A 22,738-nucleotide genomic window follows, 5' to 3' on the forward strand; every position below is an offset into this window, starting at 1 on the left:
ACAAAAAACACAATTTTTAAGACCACCCACGCTGGGCATGGTGGCACATGCCTGTAATCCCAGTCAGTGACTCAGGAGGCTGAGACAGGAGGCCTCACTAAGTTGCCTGAGCAAGTACGTCACTTAGCAAGACCCTGTCTTGAAATTTTAAAAAATGGGAGATACGCTGAGGATGTAGCTCAGTGGTTAAACGCCTGAGTTCAATCCCTGGGACAATCAATCAATCAGTAAAAGACTCTCCACATTGTTGCATTTATACTTAACAGGAAAACTGCTTCTTAAAATGTAGGAAAAAGAAAAACAACAACAAAAACCTGCTTCTTTCCTAAAGACTGACGACCACCCTAACCTGAATATCTATGGACTTTGTGAACACTTTGTGAACAGTGATCATTTAAAACTCTTCCCAAAACTGATTTCATGTTTACAATGAACATTAATGACAGCCTTTAAAATTTTTAATTGATCATCCCAGTTCAAGAATTTTCACCTCTTAAAATTAAACTAGGCGAGCGTCCAGTGCGCCCTGGTGAGCTTCCAGACATTTAAGCAAATACAGACTCAACCGCCCCCCAGGCAAGAGCCGCAGAATGCACAGAAATGGAGGGGCGCAACCCCCCCGGGCCTCCCAGCTCCCTCCAAACCCCTTCCTCCCCTTGACCCTAAACCCCGCCCCCCAACTCACTTGGTCTCAATCAGGATGTCGGCGTTGGTGGGGTTCAGCACAGCTTTGCAAATCAGCTCCTGGGTCACCGGAATGGACTTATTCATGGACACGCAGAGGTCAGAGAGGTAATCTAAGAACCTGGCCAGAGACAGGAAACTCAAATGGAGAGACAGCAGAGTCTGAATCCTCCTCCAGGGGCAGGTCCCCCACGGAGGGCGTGGTGCCCGGGACCACAGCACCACCGGGACCCCAGGCGTCAGAGAGAAGAGTGAACGCAGGAAGGAGTCAAAGAGGAAAGAAGGCAGTGACTGTGGCCAGTGAAGAGCTGACAAGGCTACCAGCAGGAGGGGGAGGAGAGGACAGAGAGAGCGTGTGCGTCAGGAAGAGGTGGCGGAGACCCGGAGCAGCAGAGTGGTCAGGGCCAGGCTCTGACGCTTGACCGCCCTGGGTGCTGACTCACTGGCTGGTACAGACCGTTAATGGAGACATCACTTAACATTATACTTCCACTTTCTCATCTATAGAAAAAGGCGATGTAATTTCAGAGCTCTGTCCCGAGGGTGCGTGACGTGTCCCCTGGGCTCACCTCCTGGCCCACGAGCAGGCTGTGAGACACAGGTTGGCACGGTCATGTTGTACAGCAACCCCCATCAGCTCTCCAGTGTGGGCACCTGTAACACCCATGCTGGGATCTGCTGTCCCCTTGGCTGCCACAGCGTGGCTCTTACTCACATGGAACGGGGATGAAGAGAAGGGGACAGATCTGTGTGAGGGACACAAAGTCGGCAGAACTCACTAGCGTATGATAAAACACCCCGGCAACGGCCACGTCTGCAAAAGACTTGCTGATGCCATCGTGGGGGGTGCTCTGCCCACAGTACTTAACGCTCGCTACGCATCCGTCACATGCTAAGCTATTCCTGTCTGATTTTCCTCACTACCTGTTGAGCAGGTGAGGGAATTAAAACTCAGGAGGAAAGTCAAGGTCGCCCAGTGGGGAAAGGTGAGAGCTCGGATCCCACCTGGCATCTCATCCACGGCTGCGTCCCTGCCAATCATCAACAGCCACTTGAGACCTGCCTAATTAAATCCTGCCACCAGAAGCCCCAAGCAGAGCAAGCCCGGTCAGAGCGCCGTCCCGCACCTGAGAGGCACAGACACCTTTCCATCCACCTCGCCCCCGGCGCCTCACCTGGGCTCCCTGTTCTTTCGCACCAGACTGACGAACGTGTCGATCTCGGCCGCGGTGATGTGCTTTTCCAGGAGTTTCCGATTATTGTGGAGCAGGGCAGTAATGGTGTCTTCGGCCAACACGTCGTAGCCGATCTGCTTCTGCATGAAGCCGAACTGCTTGGCTATATACTCCTGTGAGGGGCAGAAAGGACAGGTCAGCAGGAGAGATCGACAGTGAGGTGCCCGTACGACAGGCAAGCAGCGACACCCCCAGATGAGACGCTCAGCAGGCAGCTCCCAGGCCACCTGACCAACTCTCTGCCCTGGGGCAACAGCCGGTGTCCTTTACTAAACCTGCCCCACAGATGTCATTGAGCAAAACCTTTCTATTTATATATGGATATGTGCAGTATATAGTCTGTCTCCCTTTTTATTTTTTTGGTAATTGAATGACTTATTTTTCCATAAGGTCAAAAGTTATTATTCAGTTCTGAGTTCAGTACTAATTCAACAGGACTTATCTGTTCCCTTCTCCTCTCTGCACTATTGCATTAATACAGACAAAGCCTCTCTGGACATTTGGAACAGTATTACCACATTCTGCTTTCATTTTGGGGGGAGGAGAAATAATAATAATAATTACACTGGGATTGAACCCAGGGGTCCTTAACCACTGAGCCACATCCCTTTTTTACTTTTTCATTTTGATATAGGTCTCACTGAGTTGCTTAGGGCCTCCCTAAGTTGCTGAGGCTGGCCTTGGACTCGCGATCCTCCTGCCTCAGTCTTCTGAGTCATTGGGATTTCAGGTATATGAAACCATGTCTGGCAAGGAATTCATTTTTAAAATCAATGGGTAGAAGAAAGTCAGAAATATCTAAGCCAATCAATCATATTAATAGGATACATCCTATTAATAAATTAATTAATAAACCCATCTTTGGCCTCCCTTCTTTGGGATCACACATCACATTCCATAGAAATATCTGTGGACTCAAGGAAGCCTCTTGCAAATAGTTGCTTATTTTTATTCAAAGATAGTTCCCTGCTCAAAAAAGATTGTCTGCATGCTCAAAGTTCAAGTGACTCTTGAAACTGGCTTTATTTTTTTATTAATTCTTACATTTTGGGGGCAGTTCAGGATTAGCATGGTGGATGCGGGCCACATTGCAGCCTATAATCAATAGGGTGTGCATGTTTGGGAATTCACTGGACTTGAGGGATGTAGCTCTGCCAACTTGCACAGGATCCATAAGCCACTAAGGAAAGATATCCACTCCAGCAGTAGCAAGAGGGACTGGTTTGGTTTCCTCACGAACAAGCAATATGTCCTGGCAGACAATACAGGGCCTGCTGAATCCTCCTCCAAAGAACGCAGAGAGGAGCAGAATAAGATCTCTTCGGTGCACTCTACCTATTATACATACTGAGGAAGTTAAAGCAACCACAGCCAGCTAACGAGGTTGTACTCTGAAGCATGACTTAAGACAGACATTATCTTTATGATAACACTATGAAAACCTCTAACAACAAAGAGAAGATGACATGTGAAGATTGGATAGAGTGGCAGTCAAATCTTAAAAACAAAACTTTTGTACCATAAGATAGTTAACATTAAATGATGGTAGTCAAGATTATAACAAACTAGAGCTTATACATCTACAGTACTGTATATACAGCAGGTCTTCTTAATCTCAGTATTATTATTATCATTACTATTATTATTATTTTGGTACTGGGAATGAACCCCCAAGGCTCTTTACCACTGAGCTACACCCTCTTTTTTGTGTTTAGTTTTGAGACAGGTTCTTACCAAGTTTTGGAGGCTGACCTCAAATTCACCATCCTCCTGCCTCAGCCTCCCAAGTCACCGGGATGACAGGCATGCAGCACTGCACCAGACTTTAGTCTCAGCACTATTCTCACATTTGGGGTTAGATGAGCTGTTTGTGGAGGGCTGTCCTGAATATTACTGTGTATTTTATAGCATCCCTGACCTCTACCAACTAGGTGCTAGTAACACTCCCAAGCTGTACCTCTCAGAAGTGTCTCCAGGAATTGCCAGACGCTCCTTGGGGCACAGGATTACCCCTGGGTCAGAACCAGTATGTGGCAACAGAGTTCCCAGTTTCCTTGGATCCCAGTGTTGTTTGGAATGCCCCTCCAAGAGGTCGCCCCGTTATCTCATGGGGAGAATATATTGTGTTGAATGTGTACATATATGTAGTTACAGTTAATGGCCTAGAATACCCCAAAACATGAGCTGGAACCAAAATAAGGGTTTTTTTGGGGGGGGGGTTTGGTGGTGCTGGGGATTGAACCCAGGGTCTTGTGCATGCGAGGCAAGCGCTCTACCAACTGAGCTAAATCTCCAGTCCAAAGAAAAGTTTTTAACAGAGATACAGAATCCAGAAGGCAGTAGGAAGGAAAGAGTCTACTGTCTTTTTAACAGAAACATACAGCATCGCTTTACCACTGAAACGTAGGGGAATATGCGTAACAAAAATGCCATCACTGGCCTATCAATTTCAAAATCAGAAATCTCACTGAAAGGGCAATTTGGGGTATCTTTTTGTTTCTCTTCTGTTTTTCGGCATGGACAGTGGGACCTATTTCCGGGGTACCGTGGGACCTTTCGCCAGTGACTTTCTAAAGGACGCTGGGATGCACACTCTCCCCAGGCTTGCAGACCATCAGTGCATTCTTTCCAACAGCAAATGGAAAATGGACCTACGCTCTGGGCACTAAATAGATAAACACGGGACCCCCCGAAATGCTGAGCCAAGCACAGGAACCTCAGGGGCCAACGGACAGTCGCCTCCCACCATCCTGGACCCCCACCTGGTTCTTCCTGTAGTCTTGCTGCGAGTGTCGCAGGACCCGGTAGCAGAGCCGGCAGATGTGTCTGAAAGGAGCGTGCCGCTGGTCCCCCAGCTCCTCCAGGCGAAGCATGGGGCCGTCCCCACAGTCTGTGAACGGGGCCTGCAGCAGCTTGAAGATCTGTATGTGAAAACCAAGAGTAAAGCCTGCCATCGCTGAGCCCTCTGTCTGGAAGAGACACGACCTCGGGCACCTGGATCCCACTGGAGAGCGTTTCCACCCCAGCGCACCCTCGGCCCGAGACCTGCCCCTTCTGGGGAGTTCGCTAGCCTTTGCTGGTGATGCCTTGTCCCTGCTTCCCGAGACTGTCTGGCCACTGTCTTATGAGACAGGTCGCCCTTGACTGCACCAATCAGAACTCCTGTTGTGACATGATGAATAAACCCCCTCGCGGTACAAACAGCTGCCACCTCGTAAAACCTCAGAGCGCGCTGACAAAGATGCTTCATTTTGGTGCCTCGGGACTGTACTCTTCATATGACCAAAATAAGTACCGTCTTTCTTTATTCTTGATTTGATCGAGGTGGATGCTTCTCAGCAGTACAGATCATAGTCAGAGTAAAATTCTGTTTTCTCACCAGTAAAATGCAGAGAACTATGTCTGCATTGCAAGGGTGCCGCGAGGGCCAGAGCAGATCACTGCACGCTCCTGAGCACAGTGGCCCACGTAAGGAGTGCTGGAAGTCCCTGCCATGCGGTCTCACGCTGCCTCCGTCCCTAACCGAACTGCTCTTGTGGAAGTGAGCAAGGGCAACAAGCCAGATGTCCAATTTGTCTACTCAACACTCGGAACAGCTGGATATAATTTATTCTTGGACTGAAAATCCTTGTTGAAACATGAATTTTTGTCTATTACAGAGCAAAAAGAAAAGGACTTCCAAATGCCAAAATCCCAGGGAGAACTTTGGGACTTGTAACGCGTGTATTTTTCTTTTGGCTCTGTAAGCCAGCAACACCCAAGGCTGTAAGCACATCTCCAGCCCTTTAGAGAACTGGTACATCTACATACTTACTCTAACCTGGATTCAGGACTCTCCTGCCTCAAATCTGTCTTTACACCAGCATATTTAAGTTGATACCAGATAACTCCATCTCTGCATTTCCTGTAAACCACCACTCGCTCTATGGAAAGCTTCCGTGGAGATTTACGGGGCTCCCGTAAGATGCGAGCTAGGCCTTTTGAGTTTATCCAATGCTCCTTCTCTCTCAAACATAAGACATGACTTCAAGGCCACATCACATTGCACTCTGTATTGTTTGTGAAGAACACACAGGTGTCAGCTCAGCTCTCCTTGGGGCTCCTAACAGGTATACTCTCACGTGACTGATATGCAACAAGTAGAGTCAAGATCAATTAACTGAGCTGTCACGCTGGGGAAAGAAACAGAGGAACCTTAGAGACACGTGACCAAGTCACAGCAGCCATGGAGGGCGAAAAAAAAGATTAGCGGTTGCCAAGGGCTAGGGGGAGAGAATGATGAACGGGTGGGACACAGAGGACTTTTAGGGCTCGGAACTATTCTGTGTGATACGGTTGTGATGCACGTATAAGGAACGTATAAGGATGCAAATTCGTCAAAACCCACAGGAGGGCCGGGCGAAGTGGCATACATGTGTAATCCCAGCAGCTCGGGAGGCGGAGGCAGGAGGATCGCGAGTTCAAAGCCAGCCTCAGCAACTCAGCAAGGCCCTCAGCAACTCAGTGAGACCCTGTCTCTAAATAAAATGCAAAAAAGGGCTGGGGGTGTGGCTCGGTGGTTAAGCACCACTGGTTCAATCCCACAAAAAAAAAAAAAAGCAAAAAATAAAATAAAAAATTCAAGGCACAGCACCAAGACAGACCCTAATGCTGAGCCACAGATGGCGGGGATGACGATTTACAAATGCCAGCTCCCTGATCCCTGCAGATATTCCACGCTGGTGCAGGAAGGTGACAGGGGGCTAGAGAGAGGGGACACAGAACTCTCTGTACCTGCCATTGATTTTGATGTGAACTTATTCAAACTGCTCTGGAAAGTAAAAATCCATTTTAAAAATTATGCTATGTGCATGTATGAAGAGATCACGGTACATTCCAATTTTAAGTATAACCATCCTGCACCCATTAAAAATCAGTCAGTCAATAAAAAGGAAGCCCAACAGAGTAGAGGAAGGGGGTCAGGAGGAGGGAGAAGGAGAGGGGAGTGGGTACTGCTGGGACTGACATGGGGAAAACTCTGGGATATGCACTTATGAAGACATCAAGGTGAACCCCACCGTCATGTGTAACTACAATGTGTTAAAAATCAAAAAGCCAAACCAAACGAAAACTGCTATCAAGGATATGAAAAAAAATACCTCTTAGACTGATGAAGAGAATGTAAATTAGTATGTGCATGATGGAGCGCAGTAAGGAGGGGCCTTAGAAACTAAAACAGGTGTACCGTATGATCCACCTACCCCACCTCTACTTACATAAACCTCCTACCAGGGACTGAACCTGGGGCGCTCAACCACCGAGTCACATCCCCGGCGCTTTTTATTGTTTATTTTGAGACAGGGTCTCACTGAGTTGCTTAGGGCCTCACTAAATTGCTGAGGCTGGCTTGAGATTTATGCTCCTCCTGCTTCAGCCTCCAGAGCTTGCTGGGATTATGGGAGTGTGCCACCGTGCCCGGCTAGTTATATATTTCAAAGAAATGAAATAAATATACCCAAAAAAGGGGGAAAAAATACCCGCTGTCAAGACTTCCAGGTGGGAATCTCCCACATTCCTCTCTGAGAGCCGTGTGATCTTATGGATTTCTCACACCATTAACCCCCAGTGCACCACATCTCACCCACCTGCTTCAGAATATTCTGTTCTCTCATCAGCTTCTGCCGTTCTCTGTTGGGCTTGGAGAAGACCACTTCGAGCACATCTTGGCCAGAGTTGGTTCCACCAGTGACAAAGTAGACCAAGTCCTCCAGCAGCTTGGTTACGGACCTTAGGAGGAGAGAGGCCAGGAGAGACAGTGTTCACCCTCTAACAGGCTGGAACCTTCTCCTGGGCCTTCTCTTTGGGCTTACTGAACCACTTATACAGGAGAGAACCCATCCTTTCCAGCTTCCTTAAAATCCACAGCCAAGATGACTTAGTAGAAAGAATGAAACTTAAACCAGGAGTGTGTTCCACAAAAAGATGACCACCTTCACAAAACGTTAGACATCAGGGTTGATCTCCAAGCCAGCGCAACCCCTGACGCTTAGTAAAGTAATCCCAGGAGCGAGTTAGAGAGAGATCGGGGGAGAAAGAGCAGGAGGAGGGAGCTCTTCACAACTGTGGACGCACTCCAGAAACCGGATGTGAAACGACCTCTTCCTGGGAATCACAGATTGCAGCCCCCAGGATGCACAGAGCTGCCACCCTCAGACATGGCTGTGTGAAGCCACCATCTTCTCACTCCCTAGGGGACTTGTGGAGTCCACAGCGGGTGAGGACGGCAGAGCGAGCACACGCAGGGGGCCCTCACCTTCGCTCATTCTGGGTGATGGTACCCTTCTCCAGCTTCCCAGCGATGGAGCCCAGCACCTTGCTGGCGTCGTTGGCGAAGTCCAGGTCCCGAACTTCAGCAGGAGAAACTGGAACGATGGCAAAGGCCTCCTTGTCCTCCTTGACGGGAGAGGTGCCAATCTGAAATTCAAGGTGGTCTTTGTAGGATCATCTGGGATCGAGAAGCTAAGGCACTGAGTCATCTATCTAGCAGATACTGGGCGATCCAAACAACTCAGAGCTACTGCGGAGTTCAAATCAACCAGAGAGGAGAACCTCCTGACGGATGTACTGCAGATGGTTCATAGTTTTTGTATCTAGAAGCTGGTATCGTAGGGACCAGTCAGGTAGGAAAGGGGCACTATTATTACATTACAGCTTCCCTTGTCAAAGGAAGCATATGAGATTCTTGTAAGTTAAGAAAAATGTTTATTATTACAGAAAAAGAGAGTACAGAAAATGGTAATTATTAATACCACGTACAGAGCACCATGACGACAGACATGGTACCAAACTTTCCACTTTTCTATACGCCTGAAAAGACTCAAAAAAATAGAAGAAAAGAAACATCCAGTCACCTTTTCCATCACCACAATAAAAAAAAAGAAAAGTTATGTAAGACTATCCTTTCATTTTTAAAAGGAAAGTTCTGGGTGTGTATTTATGCTGTATGAGCCTGGAGACTATGGGGTAGGAGAGGAGGGGAAAGGGAAAAAGATACCCAGAGAGGTTTCAAGAAGCAAAAGAATTAACTTAAATACATAGAGAAATAAAGAAATGGAAAATATTGGGGGAAATTAACTGGATACTTGAGGTACCTCAAGCCACAGGCAAATATTCCCCTGGCCAAAATTACCCTTCAGACAGACACGCAATACAGACAAGCGCTCAACTGCTAGGGAGGAGGCCATGGCAGATTGCAAAAGCCCTGACTTTGCTTCACCCAGCTCCTTTGGAGAAAATCCTTTCATCACTTTCAAGTTTGGCTATAACCACGCTTTTGTCAAAGCTTAAAAAAAAAGAAAGAAAGAAAGAATGAAAGAAACCGACTTCCTAGCTCCCTATTTCCTGTGCTCAAAGGAGCCCTTTCAGGAGGGAGCCTGAGGCTGAGGGAAGGGAGCGAGCGCTGGACTGACCTTCAGCATCACGGGTTTTTCCTCCTCCTTGTCAATGGGAATGTTTGTGCTGTGAACCCAGGTATTTGTGCACAGGTGTCTGAGCCGGACATAGGAGTTCCTAAAGGGGAAAAGAGAAGGGTTTGGGGACAAGAATATTAGGGTTACTCCAGAGCCCTGGGTCTAGAATACATTCCACGGAAACAGAAGGGACACCAAGACGGTTCTCCACTGCCTACACCACACGACATGTACTCAGGAGCCACTTGTTCTGGTCCAAGTCACACCGTGATACACTTACAAGAGAAAATAATTCATAATGGCTCAAAGATTACTGTAACCGTCTCTGTTTCTAAATGGAAGAGCGTACCTTGTGAATAAACATCTCAGTACAGATGGAACATGAAACAGAGCAACAAGAAGTTCTTACTTAGGATGGATCAGTGCTTGTCATAAGAGGTAATAAAGCAGTAACTGAGATTTCCATATACGCCCATAAAGAAAGAAATGAAAGCATAAAATTCCTAGAAGAAAATCATGAATAATATTTGCTAATCTTGTGGAAGGAAAAGTTTTCTGAAGTATGTAATACAATACAGGATTTCACTTTTATAAAAGAGGGATAGATTTTATTACATACATTTTGTATCTTCTGTAGAAGATTGTGTGTGTGTGTGTGTGTGTGTGTGTGTGTGTGTGTGCGTGCACATGTGTGTTTTGAACAAAGTTCAAAGATAACAGCCTAGGGAAACAACATAACACAGAAAGGTAATCAATCCACACGTATAAAGAATTGCTATGAATCACCAAGCAAAACCTGAACAGTGGTAACATAAACGGGGTAAGGACACAAACCAGTAATTTAAAAGTGAACTAGAAATGATAAACATGGTAGTTCTACATTAAGCCTTCGCAGTATATAATTTTCACAAATTAAAGAGCATACCATTTTATTCCATCACATTAAAAAGACTTTAAAGTCAGTATCAAAAAGAGCTTCAGGAAGTAAGTTCTCGTGTACATTGCTTTTGTTTGGTGCGGGGGACGGGGGGGCAGGGCCTCACACATGCTAAAAGGCATGAGCTCTATCCCTGAGCTACACCCCATTCCTGGGCACTGTGGGTGAGCTGGTGAGAGTGTGATCAAGTAAAACTGTGGAAAGCAGCCTGGCTCTTTGTGTAACATATAATATGTACCTGTCCTTTCATCTGACAATCCCAATTTTGTATTTTTCCCTTAAGAGATAATAGCTCAGGTGCAAAATGTGGCACAAAGATGTTCAACAAAGCATTATGTATAATAGCAAAAGTCTATAAACAATCTAATGCCACAGTAAAGGAGGATTTAATTATAGTACAGACAAAAGAATACTACATAGTTACTTAAAGTGATGACCATCGATGAGCATTTACTTGGAAACATGTGCAAAACATATTATTTGTTTAAAAAACATTAAAACTGCTGGGTGCGGTGGTATATACCTGAAATCCCAGTGATTTGGAGGCTGAGGCAGGAGGATTCCAAGTTGGAGGCCAACCTTAGCAACTTAGCAAGACCATGTCTCAAAATAAAAAACAAAAATGGGTGGAGGTGTAGCTCAGTGGTAGAGCACTCCTGGGTTCAACTCCTAGTCCCCCACAAAAAGAGTTAAAAATAGCTTATTTAAGTCACATAGTCATCTCTGTGTGCCCAGGAACCCGTCTAAAACTACCTAAACCAAAATTTTAGGACATCGGTTCTGAATGGTGGAATTGTACATAATTTTTACTTGCTTCTCTGTTCTCCACAGGGTTTACAAAACTTGTTGTTGTTATTTCTACAGTGGCATGAAGCATGTTCACCATGCTTTTCTTCTGAAGAAGGAGTAGAAATAAGGACAGATCTTGCAGTGCCTGTCATCATCCCATTAGGGAGACAAGATGAACCCACACCAAGAGAGTATAGAAGTTGCAGGACTGGACAATCAAAGGCCCTGAGAGGACCCAGACAACCATGCAAGTTTCTGTTACAGAAAACTTGGGTGGAGCTTTACACACTGGTGGGACACGGGCAGAGAAGGGAGACTGGAAATCATTTAGACTCAGCGGAGCTCAGAACAATGACATGCTACATTCCGGGGACAGGGACGAGGGAGCAAATAACCAGACACACACCTCTGCCTGTCATCAGAGCTGGCCCGAACCCTGCAAGTCAGGCCAGGACAATCGGGTGGCATTTACTCTGATGAGCATGAATATAAATTCAACAATGGGAACAAGATATTTATCAAAGAGATTTGCATTTTTTTATTCTGAGTGACTTGGATTCATTTTCTTTATTTTCTATGGCAAAAAAAAAAAAAAAAAGCTAAGCTAGCTTTTTGCTGATTACATTCTATAGAGTTCTAGATCAAATTTCATTTAAGACACAAAGGGCATTCTCTCAATTCCTATAAAATCCCATTCCCAGGCCTTAACTCAAAAACCACGAAAGAGAACCAGGACAAAAAAAGCCCAAGCTGATACCCTCTTAAGAGTCATTAATGCGTCTAATTTATGCATACTGTAATTCTATTATCTTGCTTAATATATCCAGGGTTGACCACTAACTCTCTCACTTTGGTGATTCTTTTAACCTGTGACTACCACCTAAATGCTCTTGCTGGTAACAGCTCGCACACATTCATGCATCTAACCTGAGCCTTTCAGAACCTCAAGCAAAATTTAGCACAAATTTAAGATGGAGAGAAAGGAATATGTTACTCCTAACGTCTTCCTTGGAATCTATGAATAAGAAGCCCTGTTCGCTTCTGACCCTGAAATAGGAGGCCAAGGGCAAGAATGAAGAAAAAGATTTAAAAAGCAAAGATCTAGTCCAAGACCGTAGGTGAACAGGCCAGTAGACCGAGCCAGACACTCCCCTGTCACCCCTCAGGGCTAAACACGAGCCTTCCTTGGCTTCTGAGTCTAGGATCAGCCTAAGGACACCTGCCCACAAAGAAAGTCAGCCAACAGACAGAAATGAATGGAGGGAATAGAGGCTGGGACTCCAATCAGCCAAGGCTGCTCAATCAGCTGACCCAGACAGTTGAGCGTTCCCTGTCTGGGGATTTCCAGTCCGGGGGGGAACAAGGCCAACCAGTTCCCCACTGCCTGGGCCAAGGGAACCCGTGAAGAAGGTTCCCATGGAACAATGTGCAAATTCCAATCACACCCTCCTGTTCTTCTCTACCCTCACAAACTTCAACATTTAGCATAAAATAAAAATGTCTATCCTCTGTCTTCTGAGAGCCTAAGAAAAATTCTTTAAAGAACTTGCAGAACTGAAGATACATGTAGAAAATCACTTAAACTGAAATGTAGATGGGCTCTCCAGACTGGTACCCATCCAGATATAACAAGGAGACCACCAATGAGAAAAGAAAAGCTTTTTTTTTTTGGTACCTGGAATTGAACACTTAACTACCAGGCCACATCCCCAGCCCCTTTTTGTATTTTATTAGAGACAGGGTCTTGCTGAGTTGCTTAGGGTCTCACTAAGTTGCTGAGGTTGGCTTTAACTTGAGATCCTCCTACCTCAGTCTCCTGAAATGCTGTGATTATAGGCGTGCGCCTGGTGAAAGGAAGCTTTTAAAAAGCAATATGCCCTACATCTAAGACACTTTAAAATATCTCAAAATGAATCAAAGACTTAAGTGCAAAGAATGAAAACTGCGAAACTGTTAGAAGAAAACGCTCCCATAAATTTTGAGAGCTTGGATTAAAAAGAAGATAAATTGAACTTCCACAAAATTCATAACTCTTGCTCATCAAGGACATGAAGAGACAAAATGGGAAAAAATATTTGTGCATTGTTTATCCTATGAGGTGTTTGCACCTAGAATGAAAAATGTTTATAACTCAATAACAAAGACAAAGGACTCACAGTTGTGAAATATCCAAAAACAGCAGAGGATCTGAACACATATTTCTTCAAAGCTAGACCAGTGGCCAAACACATGAAAAGATGACAGACATCATCAACCACCAGAGAAATACGAATCAAACCCACCATGAGCTATGACGCACTAATTAGGAGAGCTCAGATATAAAAAGGTAACGCTGAGCGTTGGAGGGAACAGAGGAGCTGGAACCCTCACGTATGCCCGTAGGAATGTAAAATGAGACATGGACTTCAAGAAGGACCCAGTAGCTCCTCACGAGGTCAAACACCAGCTACCCCATGACGCAGCAGCTCCACTCCCTCGGTATAGACTCACAAGGACCAAAACAGAGGTCCACAAAAATGTCAGCACAGAAATGTTGACAGGAGCACATTCGCCACAGGTGGAGACAACTCAGATGCTAATAAGTGGATAAATAAAATGCAGTCTCATCTACACAATGAAGGTTATTTAGTGATAAAATGAAGTGCTGATATATGCTATAACGTGGAAGAATGCTGAAAGCAATGCTAAGTGAAAGAAGCCACGCACGAAAGACCACGTGACGGGTGATTCCGTTTATAGGGCCAGAACGGGCCCATCCAGAGAGACAGAGATAGAACCATCGGTGGCTGGGGACGGGGTTGGGGATGTGAGAGAGAACACTTCTGGGTGTGCTGCTTCCTTTGGGCGTTGACGAAAATTCTCCAAAACTGACATCAGCAATGGCTGCCCAGCTCCACTCCTCTACTAAATACTGAACGGAGCGCTTTATGTACGTGAATGATATGCAACGTGCGTTATCTCGTGGCAAGGGTTTTTTGTTTTTTTTTTTTAAGGCAACTGAACTGGGGAATGCAGAGCTGTGCGCACGCCAGGGATTTCCTGGGAGAAGACCCCTGGCCTCCTCAGATCCAAGGGGTTAACAGCCCAGTGCGGCTGAAGAACTGTGAAGCAGGGCTGAATGGCCAAGGCAGGCCTTCATGCCTTGACCTCTCCGGGAGGACTACAGCAAGAGCATCAGCACAAGACAGGCTCCCCGAAACCCAACGCCGTCCAAGCTGGGGCAGCTAGCTTCGCGGGGTGGGAGAGCTGCAGCTCCATCCCTGAGTAAGGAAACACCACACCAGGACGTTCCACCCACCAGACTTGCAGGGGCTGCCCCAACGACCCTGCCACAGACACGTCAGGTTCTGGGTTCTGCTGAGACTCTCCGACTCCGGACAAGTTGCTTCAGCCCTGAGCTCAGAGTCTTTATGAAGTGTGGATGATAATGCCTATCGGGCAGAACTTCTTGCAGTGATAAAATGATATAAGTACCTACTCAGCATTGTGCCTGGCACACAGTTGGTGCTCAATAACTGTCAGCTATCAGTAATAACACTGATGCTCGACTGAAGAATAAGCTTTTGTGGGAGCTGGGGTTGAGGCTCAGTGGTGGAGTGCTTGCCTAGCACACGTGAGGCCCTGGGTTCCATCCTCAGCACCACATAAAAATAAATAAAATAAAGGTATTGTGTCCATCTACAATTAAAAAAAAAAAACAGAATAAGCTTTTGTGGGGCTGGGGATATAGCTCAGTTGGTAGAGTGCTTGCCTCACATGCACAAGGCTCTGGGTTCAATCCCCAGCACCACAAAAAAAAAAAAAAAAAAAAAAAAAAGAATAAGCTTTTGTCCCATCTATAGTCCAGTTATTTAAAATACATTCTCACCAAACTACGCCATGTGCATGTATGACTGTATCATAATGAATCCCACTTCATGTGTAATTTAATGCACCAATTAAAAACAAATAACTAGGAGGGAGACCAGCAGATGAGAAGAAGGGGGAAGGGTGGGGAGAAGAAAGGGGGAGCATTCAGGAAGAAAATGGAATAACTTATGTTATGTACAAGTATGAATATGTCACAACGAGCCCCGCTATTATGCATAGCTAAAATGCACCAATAAGATACATAATAAAAAAATGCATTCCTAGGCAACGAAGTCAAGAGTTAAATTGAATGAAAGCCAAGAGTTAAATTGAACGAAAGAATCAAAGAATGCCGATCTACCTTCTCACTACTTTGAATAAAACTTGGGGCACACACATTGAATTTTAGTAGTTCGTTTTCAAAAAATTTCAAGTTTTTATTCAATTGACCAGGAGGTGGCCCAGGTTTGGGGAAGGAGGGAGAAAGGAACACAGGGCAAAAATGAGCTGCTTAGGCTTAAGGTCCGGCTCATCTGCCTACAGATGGAAACTTAGCCAACCGTCGAGAACTTACCACGGCTGACCATTAGAAAATCGGATGCCATGGTGGGTGGCCAGTCCAAATGCTCCCACAAATCCTTTAGAAAGGCTTAAAGAAAAGGTCACACAGATTTGAATTCCAAGAAACATGACCAGTGTTATGGTGTGGAGGTGAGGTGTCCCCTAAAAGCTCACATGGGAGACAATGCAGGAAGGTTCGGAGGAGAAATGACTGGGTTGAGAGAGTCTTAACCCAATCAGTGAATTAATCCCTGATGGGATTAACTGAAGTGGTCGGTGTGGCTGGAGGAGGTGGGAATGGGGTGTGGCTTTGGGGTACATGTTTTGTATCAGGAGAGTGGAGTCTCTCTCTCTCTCTCTCTCTCTCTCTCTGCTTCCTGATGATGTGAGCTGCTTCCCTCTGCCACGCTCTTCCACCATGATATTCAGCCTCATCCTGGAGCCCTGAGGAATAAAGCCAGCCTTCTATGGACTAAGACCTCTGAAACCTGAGCCCTCAAATAAACCTTTCCTCCTCTGTAACTGTTCTGGTCAGATCATTTAGTCACAGCAGAAAAGCTGACTAAAGCAGTCAGGTTGCCTTGACCAGTCCTGATACTCTTGGGATAAGCGATTTTTAAATCATACCTTGGGACAAGACTGTCACCTCCACGCAGTGTGGTGGGGTCAAGTTCAAAAATGGAGGAGATGTCATTGCCTTCGGGCACGGAGACCAGGGAGTAGACCATCTTCTCCTGGGCGTTCCGCAACCTGCTTCGAGAGGCGTCCTGATCGGGGTCCACCTGCGGGTCAAAGTCACCCGGTCAAGACTTGCACAGGCCGAAGCCCTCACTCACCACGGCCACTCCTGGGTCCACAGGAGCAGGAGAGACAACAGTGGACGGCGGCGGCAGCTGGCAGGAGGACCCGGTTCAGAGCAGTCCTAAAAGGTGATCATCGGCCACCTGAGCCGAGAACGTTGGCTCTCTACCTCATCACGGTGCAAAAGAGACGTTTACGCCAAGTGGGAGACCCGTCACCTCCGTGGAAAGAGCCATGGGAGGGAAAGACCCTCAGAGGGCTGTCCCCCTGCAGCAGCTGGGGGACAGGGATGCACTCTGAGGAGTTGGTTCTTCACGGCTGTGGATCTACAGTGACAGCTGTCTCCCAACTACACAGAGCAGCTACTTCCCCGGAGAGCAAACGCAACAAAGCTGGAATCCAAGGGTTCATGAGCCGCGATCCCGGTGTGGCTTAACGACAACAAAACATACACTACGTGAAGTCACTAGCCCTGAAAGAGAATTATCTGCAATTAACTGGGAGGACTTCTGGGACTGCTGGTGGCCGTGCGGGGGATGGGCCTTTCTGGGTACACTGAGAAGTGGCCGAGGTGGAAGAAGGTCCCTAACAGGGAAGGCTGATGAGCAATGATGAAGGCTTCCCCGGGAAACCGGGGTCCACGTGCCTCAGGAGAGGGAAAGCGTGCGCTCAGCACGGGCCCCTGCTCTGGGAGCTTTGCAGCTCGCTCAGCACAGTGACGGCGCAGGGACTGTGATAACGCCTGACATCCCCGCAAGGTGACAACATCCACCTGCGTCACGGGGCGAACCACTTTCCCCTCATCCAGAGTTTGCTTCTCTCAGGCCGAAGCGCCGTCTCCTTTCCCGTTGGAGGAAGGGGACCAGAAAGACAAGAGAATCGAGCAAACCCCGTCCAATGTAAGGCAGAGGAGAGGCTGTGGGAGAACTGGACGCCCCGGGCCCGAGACCGGAGCCCAGCCTGCTCCTTCCATTCAGCAGCCTCGACTCTGACCGTGAGGACCAGAGTTCTCCTGGCCGGGTAGCCAGGCACGGGGACGTGCCCCTGAGGTCCCAGCTACTTCGGAAGCCGAGGGAGGAGGATCGCTTGTTCCCAGAAGCTGGAGGTCAGGCTGGGCAACCTAGCCAGACCCCGTTTCAAAAACAAACAGAAGTTCTTTTAATACCGGAACCTCGGTTCCTTTCCTCGCTCATGCTCCGTCCTCTGCTGAGGACGCAGCAGACTGTTCCGCTCCTAAACGAACCCAAGCGCCACCATTCTTTCTATGCTGCAGTCGCAGCTGGGGTGGGGCTGACCGTCTCAGCACCCTCAGTTCCGGAGAAAGGACCAGGGACGCCTGTTCTGTCCTAACCACCATCACCTGTCAAGCGCTCCACACGCCACCTTCAAAATCAAGTCGGACCCGATTACAGTGTGAGACACGGGATTTTGCTACAGGCTGCTGGTGGCATTTCAGGGACCGGCAGGAGCTCCCCAGGATACCTGCCATGGCAAGGCGTCGGTTGTGTGGAAACGTGAGGATCAGGCAGCTCATGCTGCGGGTGCAGTCGGCGCCTGCCACCTAGTGGGGAGAGAGGTGCGTGTGCGAAGGACAGAGCAGCACCAGCCTCCCCCAGGAGCAAGCAAGTGACCTGAGGGTGCCACTCATCTCAGAATGGGCCTAAGAAAGCCGAGTGACGCTTGAAGCCAACACCAGAGGCAGCAGATGCCAACCTCAGGGACAAAAGCAGCAGCGGAGGAAGAGGTGCTTCCTCTTCCGACTACACCACCCCAGCTTTTCCCTCTAAGTTTCCAAGCCAAGAGCGCACGGGGTGGGGCGGGGGGTTCAGGACCCTCCCCAAACGAGCACCTTGCCCGCAGGGGTGTGGCACTGGCCTGAGGGGAGCAGGGAAGCCCTCTCCACACTCCTGCACATGGGACCGCGGCCTGGGCTGCACCAGACTAGCTAGCAACGCAGTCCAGATCTGCTCTCAGCTGCTGGCTCGTCCCGCCTCCCTGGCTCAGAGAAGCACGAGACACGGAGAGACTGCTGAGCCCAAAATGCATGAAGAGTCAGGGCAACTCAAAACAGCAGCTTCCTCCTCTGTCGGATGAACACCTTGAGACCTGTCCTAACCCCTCCACGCCTTAGCTGTGCAGCCCAGACGACCTGGTGGATGTGAAGGGACTAAAAATGCTAATAATCTCAGACGACTTTAAAAATGCCATTTGTGGGGCTGGGGAGATAGCTCAGTAGGTAGAGTGCTTGCCTCATAAGGCCCTGGGTTCAATCCCCAGCACTGCAAAAAGAAAAAGAAAAAATGCTACTTGTACAGAGTAAGGAATTGAGGCTCAGAGAGGGAAAGTAACTTGTTCAAGGAGGCACCGCTCCTAAGTGGTGGGTCTGGTAGGTAAACCCAGGTCTGTCTTACTCTCCTCCTCCCTGTTTGTGATCCTAGGCACTTCCTCCTACACTAGAAACGCCGGTCTTTCCCTGCACACTGAGCGCCCGGGAGGGCAGCCCTTCTCCCCTCAGCCAGCATTAGGTTCCCTGAGGAAGCGGCTCTCTCGGAAGGAAGCCGAGGCTTGCTGAGCCCAGAGGTGATGCTCTGCGTGACCTGATGGCAGCACTAGGTCACTGGATCCAAGTCCACAGAGACAGTCTCTTCTCTTGAAATACAGAAGGTGCCAGAACAAGAAAAAGAAAGCCCTGTCAGTCCCAGCAGTCCCACAGTGCCCGAGTGGCCACACCGCCCACGGGGTTTTAGGATGGGTTCCTTGCAGGGTGGCAGAAAGCTGGACTAGGCCAGGGCTCTCCAAGCCAGAGCGACCGTGCAAGGTCAGCTTTCCAAACGCCTCCAACGTGAGGGGGACCAGGATGAAAAGAATCAAGGCGGAGCACCTGGGGCTCCACCAGGCAGCAGGAAAGGGACCAGAAGTCCCCAGCAACACCCTGCACTCATGGCCGGAAGCCCTCAGAGACAGCTCCCAAGTTCCCTTCAGAGACAACCTTCCACCCGACCATGACCAGGAGGTAAGCCGTCAGTGCAGAATTTATGATTCCTATTTCACCCCAACTCCCCTCATTAATGAGCTCTTTCAAAGTCCTTCCGATTTTTCTAAATTTTGCTAGGAAAAGAAATACCCTCGAAGTCGCCTACTGCCTCTACCACTGAGATCACCACACGCACAACCCGTCAAAGGAGTGGGAACTGGTAGTTTTTCATTTTGTTTCCCAATCCTAAAGCAGAAGCAAGCTCTCCACAAGAGAACGGTCTTAGATCACAAAACACGGCTGCTGCCTTCATCAGCCATGACCACAGCAGACGCCTGGACCCCATGTGCCTACGTATCGGCGTGACCCGGCAGATCATGGTCTTCAGAAAAAAACACCCATTTCATGTTGACATTCCAAATCATCCTGTAAATCGCATTATAACCTGCAGCCTACTTCTGACCATGGAGAAAGCAGGACAGGGGGTCAGACAACTGTCCGTCAGAAATGATGCCCACCAGGCCTCAGGGGCTACTTCCACGACTCCTTTCACCTTATTTCTTGAAAAATGGAGTCACAGATCAAGGTCCACAGCAGTGAGTCAACTGCTCGAGACAGGCCACCTTCACAGGGGCCATGGCCGTCTCCGGCCTGGGAGCAATCCCAGAGAGGCCATGAGCTTCTGCAGCCTAGAGGAGGGACTCTGAACTGAGCACAGCCCAGCAGTCCCCTGGGTGAGTCAGGACACACGAGGACCTGACAGAAGCACAGGATGAGACCCGCTTCCCCTTCCCGGCACTCCATGGCCACCGTGGTGGTTTCTTAAGATCATTTGGCCTCACCCTACCGGACGATGACAAGAAGGCTCTTTCCCATACTTACTGAGGGCTGAAACTCCAGGCATTCTTCCTCAAAGTCAGGGTCTACCTGATGAAAAAGAATCATGAGGATATTAAAACATCCATTCCAGCGTTCACAAGGACTGGGACCCATCTGCCGGAAACTTCCACACCTGGAACAGCTGGGCAGCTGTGCCCTCCCTCTATCCACAAAACCAGCATGCCACACCACCGCCACATGCCACACAGGTACAACACACACGGACGATCCACCAGCCACCAGGAGACGCTCTCGAGTATAGACAAGGAGAACACCATCAAGTCACTAGCAAAGCAACAGGGAGAAGCCCGCCATAAATAAAAGATCAATACACGGTCATTGACAGTCTCGTTATTTGTTAGTTAAAAGGAAAAATAAGGTCTCAAGGAAAAGCTACATTCACCTCGAAACACATAAAGCAAACACCATTGATCTTCAGCGAACCAGGTAATCGAAGTGTCTCACGATGGATTAGCTGGGTCCGTAACTCCCTGAGGCTCCATTATAAATTTCAACTTAAGCCTTCTTCATCTTTGGTTCTTAAATATTGTGAAATTATGGGTTCATTCCAGTCTCTGGCATCCCAGGGAGTTACAGCCTCAGAGTCCCTATCCCTAGGGTCAGCCGCACAAGCAGTATTGACACCCACATCCCCTACCCCCCCTGGAGATCTCTGGACAGTCCTGCTTCATGGACCAGGTGACAGGAGGGGTCACTTAAGTACAATTAGAATCTGATACGAATCTGCATCGTACATGTTTCAGCAGACCAAAGTAAAACTCAACATCTGTCACACAGTAGGACAGCTCCTTAATTTAATATAAAAATTAAAAGATAAATTCCTCCTGTCCTTTTATCAGAGGCCCTTCATAGATATGGAAAGTTAATTTCTCTGATTTTGACATTCCAAAACTGAAAGATAAGCACATCTATTCCACTCTGAATAATCAGATTTTTTTCCTAAAACTGTCTATTTCTTGATGCATTTTAATGCTTCTTATTTTATTCCACTTTTCCACATGGCTGAGTCTCACAATGGAAGTGGGGTTGACCAATCAGATGTGAGGAGGGAAATATCCAAGGGCAAAGTACAAAGATCATTGTATAAACATAGAAGAGTCTTATTCTCTAACTCACTTTCTCCCCACATCTTGGTCAAAATCGGCCAAGTTCTTAAATGTGTAAGTCAGTTTGGGGTCTTTCCTTCTAGGGAAATGAGGCAGAAGGATGCAGAAAAGCAAGTTGACTGAGCGGGACTCTGAGCCTCCACCTACCAGTGTCTAGAAGTGAGTCGGAAAAGTCAACCTGGTGCATCAGCATCAAAGGGAAGAACCCAAGGCTGCCACTTACCTCTGCTGCTAGGTAGTGCCCGGTGGCCAGGTGCTTGAACCGGAAGAGGCTGTTCCAATACCCAGCTCCGCCTCGACACGGGTCATGTTGGACGACCTGCAAGGGTAAGAACAATCCATGAGTTGGAGAAAGGCCAACCCACACCAAGATGGCACAGGTCTGAGACATGGCAAGTCGGAGTTCAGGAGGGAGATTTTCAAACTGAAAAAAAAAAAATCAGTAACTTCCAACAAACCTACCGCAAGAGTCTCGTGTAATTAACACTCAAATTCAAACACATGCAAGTATTAAGATAATGCTCTTCCAGAGAAGGCGTGGAGCCTCCCAGTTAACAAGCCATGACTGAGGTAAAAGCTTCGCTGGATTGCAGTATCTTTACCTCCATGCTCAGGAAAGAAAAGATTCTGAAACTCAGCCACTGAACACACAGCTGATAAAAAGGATGTTCATGGGGATCTGTCAAAGCAATCCACATACCCTCCTGTGCCAGACCACCAGTCACTGGGCTCTGAAACACGAGTCTTTGTCTGGGCCAATTGATTAAGAAAATGCATGTCACTTCGGTTCCCAGGCACTAAACAGCAATCAGCACTGAGAGCTGGTGCTGTGACCATCAGACACCCTGCAAAGTAGTTCAAACCTCCACACAGAAGTAGAAAACTGGGTAAGATGTCTTGGAATTCCCCCCGAGTACTGGGGATCAAGCCTAGCGCATGCTAGGCAAGTGCGCTACCCACTAAGCTACATCCCATGCCCCCAAATCTGGGAAGAATGTACAAAACAACTCTGTTGGGCAACAGGTGGCCCAGAGTGTGGTCTCTGAGAACAGGGGCACAGACAGGGCAAGCTCGGGGATGTCTCTGGGTTTCTCACTGGAGTATCCAAGCTGAGGTTCCTGGGTGCATGGAGTTGAGGAGATGAACTGGAGTTTAGGGAAACTGAGGCAGCTGGAATTTGTGGGGCAGAGCACTGAAGAATATGGAGCTACAGAGAATGAGCCCCAGACATGTGCTCAGGGGCCTCCTTTGAGTTGTGGGCTGAGCATCAAACCATGTGTTTACAAGGCAAGAGCCCACGGGGCCAAATAAAGAAAGAGAAGGGGAGCAGCGGGTGAAGCTCAGGGGTAGAGCCCTTGCCCGGCAGGTGCTGGCCACTGGGTTTAATACCCAGCAAAATGTCAGAAAGATACGGAAATGGAAGTTCCAAAGTCTCAGAGCTCACAGCCATCGCA

General features: G+C 47.9%; 1 protein-coding gene across 12 annotated transcripts in view; it reads right to left on the reverse strand.

Annotated features, from left to right (window-relative positions):
• Positions 1-22,738, reverse strand: part of Itpr1 (inositol 1,4,5-trisphosphate receptor type 1) — a 315,448-nt gene that overhangs the window by 157,856 nt on the left and 134,854 nt on the right. For 7 of the 12 annotated variants that reach the window (XM_047534491.1, XM_047534488.1, XM_047534483.1 and 4 more), the window contains exons 11-19: positions 21,508-21,603; positions 20,161-20,205; positions 16,131-16,285; positions 9,368-9,467; positions 8,212-8,372; positions 7,544-7,685; positions 4,682-4,840; positions 1,860-2,032; positions 686-805 (exon numbers count right to left, since the gene is read on the reverse strand). In XM_047534491.1, coding sequence (XP_047390447.1) covers positions 686-805; positions 1,860-2,032; positions 4,682-4,840; positions 7,544-7,685; positions 8,212-8,372; positions 9,368-9,467; positions 16,131-16,285; positions 20,161-20,205; positions 21,508-21,603 — 1,151 coding nt within the window. The remainder of the gene's footprint in view (positions 1-685; positions 806-1,859; positions 2,033-4,681; positions 4,841-7,543; positions 7,686-8,211; positions 8,373-9,367; positions 9,468-16,130; positions 16,286-20,160; positions 20,206-21,507; positions 21,604-22,738) is intronic. The other 5 variants (XM_047534493.1, XM_047534490.1, XM_047534485.1 and 2 more) reach the window with 1 other exon arrangement.

The sequence above is a fragment of the Sciurus carolinensis genome, chromosome 19 (assembly GCF_902686445.1).
Source record: "Sciurus carolinensis chromosome 19, mSciCar1.2, whole genome shotgun sequence".
Lineage (NCBI taxonomy): Eukaryota > Metazoa > Chordata > Mammalia > Rodentia > Sciuridae > Sciurus > Sciurus carolinensis.